Here is a 5,213-nt window from a genome sequence, read left to right on the forward strand (position 1 = left end):
CCTTTCTGATGCGCGTGAACATGAGGAGTTGGATAGTAAAGCCTTCAGATTACGAGTTACCCGTGCGTGTGCGGGGTACCTAAGTTGTCATTGACACCAAGAAGTAACGGTAGGTAAAGCATGGTGAGATGGGCCTTAGAAAATGACTTTACTATGAGGATCTTAGTAAACTTTTTACTGTCTAGAAAAAAACAACTTCACTCTTTTGGCATCTTGCAAGCAGACCTTATGTGACCTTGAGAATGTGCAGGCTTAGTGTTGCCTCCACTTGTCTTTATTATGATTTGCGTCTTGCTTTTCCCTCCCTCGGTGAGCAATTTAGAATTTTGAAGGGCCTCATTTGAATGCAGGCCCCCTCCTCCTGGGAGCTCTAATGGCGAGCGCTAGTCCCTCTTCTTCACCAGACAATACAATCCCTCGCGCAGGAGAAGCAGAATCAGAAGGCCTATGGCGGCTCACTCCACAGCGACTTCTTGCATACAAGGGACCTCCTCCTGCTGATTCTTCTGATTCGGGTCAAAAATGCTGCAGTTTGTGTGGTGAGCGCCAATTCGGGTTTTCACACACACACACACACACACACACACACACACACACACACACACACACACAGAGAGAGAGAGAGAGAGAGAGAGAGAGAGAGAGAGAGAGAGAGAGAGAGAGAGAGAGAGAGAGAGAGGTGGGTTAGACCTCGAAAATATGGGTGTCCTGACTCCTCCTACCCTTACCACATATGCTGGTAACAGCTGGAATGAAATATGATCAAGATTCACAAAAAAATATGTATATCAGTTGTGTTACTTCTGCTCGACAGGAGCTTGCGCGGGCTTTGCGACTATGAAAGAAGATACTCACTTACTCAGACCATTTCCTTAATGTCTGGCCTGCTTAACTGCTTGAATTAGTTTTGATGGCTCTTGAATTTTTGTATGGTCTAGGTTTCACCATGAGATCTTAGCAGTTCTAGGTACATTTTTTTTTTCTTAGGAGCTTGCCAATGTTCTTGTAAACCCTGAGAAGCATTGCTGCTGGTTCAACGCTTGAACATATTTAGTCGTTTGTTTGTCTTCACCCTTCTATCTGCCTCTAAGCTCATGGTTGCAGAGTGGTTATACTTACAGGTGGCTCAAGAAAGCAAGTAGACAAGTACAACAAAGATCAAGATTGCATGCTAAAAGAATTTGGGAAGCTTGACGAGTTTTTGATCGCTGAAAAGCTTTCGCCAAGTGTAAGTTTGTATTTTTTCTTTCTAGTTGGCTTTGTAGAGCCTGTTCTCAAGATTCCATTTTGATGCTTTTGCAAGAGAGATCGGAAATACAAGTAGTGTAGCCATTATAGATTGATGCAATCTGGATGTGACCCCATTTATGAAGGACTATTTCGAGAAGAATGTATGCCTATAGCCTTTGATATCTAGATATTCACAAAAATGGTTAGCTGACATGACATGTAAGCTTTAAGAAAGAGAAAGTGAAGAACGTATTTGTATTGCCATGTGCAACAGTTGAATCAACCACTACATAGCAGGTACGAGCCAATGTGTTAATTTGAGTATCAAGGGGCCTGATTACATTTTTGATAATTATGTTGGGCTTCTTCTCATGTGTGGATTACATGTGCATGCGTACATGGGCCTGTTCATCATGTTGTAAATTTTATATTTGGACTTAGCTTACTGTTGTTTCATCTTGATGGCTAAGATGATAACACAGTATGTAGGGGCTTTTGCTTTTTACAGATGTGCGATCTTGGGCTTTCTTCAGATTAAGAAACAGATTTTTGTACAGGCCACGGAAGCAGAGATAGCTGCCACAACAAAATGGGAAACATTTGCGATAAATATCTCAAATCTGGCTAACTTTTCTATCTTTGCTGCCACAGTTTTTGTGGCAGCTGTGAGTGGCTCACTCGCTATTGTTGCCTCAGCCCTAGACTCTTTTCTGGACCTTATGTCTGGACTTATACTCTGGTTCACATCCGTGAAAATGCGCAAACCGAACCCACACACATATCCAATCGGCAAGCAGCGCATGCAGCCTGTGGTAAGGCTTTCTACAGGGCTATCTTTTAGCTCAATCATATACTTGCTTCTCTTCTGAGTGTTGATTGGTTCCAGGGTATTCTTGTGTTCTCAACAGTGATGGCATCTTTGGGTCTTCAAATTGCAATCATTTCAATTGAGAAGCTCATCACGAAGGCAAGTGCTTATGAGAATTTGCAAGATTGTTGGTGACATTTATCAGACCATTTATTAAGAGGGTCTCCTTGTTTCAGGAAAAGCAAGTAGACTTGGAAGGCCACAAGGGTTACTTGGTGATTGTGATAATGGGTGTTTCTATAGTTGTCATGTTTGCATTGGCTATATACTGCCAGACTTTTAAAAGCAAGCTAGTCAAAGCCTATGCTGATGACCACTTTTTTGATGGGCTTACCAATGTTGTTGGCCTTGCATCTGCGATTCTAGCAGCGAAATTTCGATGGTGGATTGATCCTTTGGGTGCTTTACTGGTATGTTTTATTTTGATAAAAGGGCCATTTGTTTGAGCCATTTTCAGACAATGCCTTAGTTGAAAGTAATTAGTTTGAATGTCTTAGCTTTGTGAACTTCAATGTGTAAGCTCTTCACTAACCAAGCACTTTTTATTTCCTGTTTTAGAAGCCTCTGAAAACTCTGTTTTCAGAAATTTATTTTCCTACTTACATCACTTTCTGTACGTTATGCTAGTTTTGTTTAGGGAAAAAATGCCAAAATACCCCTGAAATTTGTGGAAAGTCCTTAAATTTCAAAAAGTTCCAATATACCCTTGTGCCAATCTTTCCTAGATTTGCTCCTATTTTTGCACAGTTAATTCTTTTTGACAAGAGAGATCTATCTTTGATTGTCTTAGATAAAACTTTTTGCCATCAAGCTCACAAATAGAGGCATTTGCGTCTACAAATAATGTTTCATTTTGATAGTCCACAATACCTACTACCATCTAAAATCCTACTTCTACCATCTTTGATTGAGACAACCAATCTTTCTATGAAGATTGCAAAGAAAACTGTCTTTAGAAATGTTTGCAACACTAACAAGGGGTATTTTGGGATTTTTATAAAAATTCAAGGGCATTTGGGAGTTTTTGGCAAAATATGAGGGAAATTTTGAATTTTGTGGGGAATTCTAGGAATATCCACAAATTTCAGCAGTATTTTGGTTTCTTTTTTCTCTTGTTTATTGGTGTTCTCAGCTTCTCTTCACCTGTTACAGCTTGCCATATATACCATCTTATGTTGGATTGGAAAGATTCGGAAAAATATAAGGTTATTAGTAGGGAAGACAGCAACTCCAGAAATCTTGCAGAAAATAACGTATGTATGCTGGAATTTTGACAAGCGTATTCAGAAAATTGATACTGTGAGGGCCTATTCATGCGGTGGAGAGTATGTAGCAGAGGTGGACATCGTGCTGCCGAAGGAAATGCAGCTGGGTGAGTCCCATGATATTGGAGAAGGTCTGCAGAATAAATTGGAGTCCCTCCCTTTTATTGAGCGTGCTTTCGTCCACGTTGATTATGAGGTCTCTCATAGGCCAGAGCATTCTGCTAAAGTATGTTTCGCGGTGTAGCATATGTACTTTAACAAATTGATGTACCCTCTGCCAGATTAATTCGATTCATTGCTTGAGTGCTGTTTGCAATCAATTGCATTTGGGGCTACCTGCACTCCACATGCCTAATTTGGTTGCAGGACTTTGATCTGACATGGAAGATTTTCTATCCGGTCAATCGGCTTACAGAAGAAATTTATAATATCTGTGGCAAATTGCTTGTCAAGGTGGTGGTTATATCTGCTTTTGTTGTTGAGCAGATACCCGCTTCAGGTCGCTTAATTTCAAGTTCTGTCAAACGTTGCATTGTTTGTTTTGAATCATTGATAGTGTAAGAAACCTAATGATGAAAAAAAGGTCTCTTAGATGCATTTTGATTGTTGATTATCTCCTCATTCAAGCTTAACTGCCTTAGTGATAAAGAGGGACGAATGGTGCAGAAATTGTCTTATAGTCCATGTTGAAGAGAGTAAAGTTGGCATTATTTTCTGCCAGTATTATGCGCAACTATCTTGGTCTTGAGGCCTAGGCATGTCATAAGGAGTTTGAGGTCAAGACTATCATGGTGCACAAGAAGTTTTGGACAAATTCTTACAATAATTCCCACAATGTGAGTTACCTCAACATCATGAACTTTTGTGAGAGAGGCACCGCATACCTAGCTACGTACGTTTGGGGGCAGGGACCGCCAGCCCGATGGGGGGGGGGGGGGGGGGTTATGGTCCCTTGCCCCCAATCGTACCTAGCTAGACATGCTATGCCTCTCGAACAGAAGCTCATGATGTTATGCGTTGTATCCATTTTCATACATGAGAAAATCTCTAAATCTTTGTGTGGTGTAGGGAATGGCCGCCTATTGACCATTCCAGTTAATCATGGGCAATCGGTGGAGGCCGGGAGCCCAGATTATGGGAACGGCCAATAGGCGACCATTCCTGGCCGTCAAAGTCTAGGGTCGGGGGCAGCAGACCATGGCCGTACATCTATGAGACATTCCATCGTGGAATCTGTGGATGATTGAAACCTCAGCGTCCGTAATGCAATTGTCCGACAGCCAATCACTGTTATCCAAATCAGCACTCAGAATCTGTAATCTATGTAGTTGTGCCGCCTGTGTCGTCTGTGTATGCTGCATGACAACATGAATTTGTGCAGTTTGTGCTTTGCCATACACGTGTAAACTCCTTACTGGCCCCCACTCCCCTGTATTTGACGGTTCAAGAAAAACCGGCCATAAAAAGACTAACGAGTTAGAAGGACCTAAGATTTTATATATATCTCGCACTTGAATACTCATGCCTTCTTTTCCTTTTACCTCATGCATCATTCTCTTGTGGGTGCAGATTATTGACTTAAGCTCTACAAGGCTACACTCCTCAAAGAGGCTGTAGGGACTCGTCACATCCTATGTAGGAAAACATCCACAATGGCAGCCTTAGGTATTTAAGTTGATTCCACAACTCCTAGGCTTCATACGTGCTATATCCCACTAAGGCTAATTGCCAATGAGTAGTAAATTTCACATTAATTTTGTCATAATTGTTGCATTGGTTGTCTTCGAGCAAAATTGAGTAAAATGTGTAGTCGCTTCATACGCATTGTGAATAATGAACTCCAATAAAAT

The 5,213-nt window shown here is 41.3% G+C and overlaps 1 protein-coding gene across 1 annotated transcript; it reads left to right on the forward strand.

The window, feature by feature from the left end:
• The first annotated feature begins 213 nt into the window (after positions 1-213).
• LOC147433878 (metal tolerance protein 11-like) lies at positions 214-3,679 on the forward strand. Its single transcript, XM_086490504.1, has 6 exons — positions 214-539; positions 1,122-1,228; positions 1,788-2,042; positions 2,117-2,197; positions 2,275-2,508; positions 3,251-3,679. The coding sequence occupies exons 1-6, from the start codon at positions 374-376 to the stop codon at positions 3,605-3,607; spliced, it is 1,200 nt and encodes a 399-aa protein (XP_086346630.1). The 5' UTR covers positions 214-373; the 3' UTR covers positions 3,608-3,679.
• The last annotated feature ends 1,534 nt before the right edge of the window (positions 3,680-5,213 follow it).

Source organism: Adiantum capillus-veneris, chromosome 19 (assembly GCF_014529385.1).
Source record: "Adiantum capillus-veneris isolate H3 chromosome 19, ASM1452938v2, whole genome shotgun sequence".
In the NCBI taxonomy this organism is placed as follows: Eukaryota; Viridiplantae; Streptophyta; class Polypodiopsida; order Polypodiales; family Pteridaceae; genus Adiantum; species Adiantum capillus-veneris.

Bases quoted from the DNA above. Each gene is read 5' to 3' on its own strand.
- LOC147433878 (XM_086490504.1), top strand. From the start codon at position 374: ATGGCGAGCGCTAGTCCCTCTTCTTCACCAGACAATACAATCCCTCGC. The intron at 1,229-1,787 runs GTAAGTTTGTAT...ATTTTTGTACAG, and splicing joins CTGAAAAGCTTTCGCCAAGT to GCCACGGAAGCAGAGATAGC. The intron at 2,198-2,274 runs GCAAGTGCTTAT...TCCTTGTTTCAG, and splicing joins TTGAGAAGCTCATCACGAAG to GAAAAGCAAGTAGACTTGGA.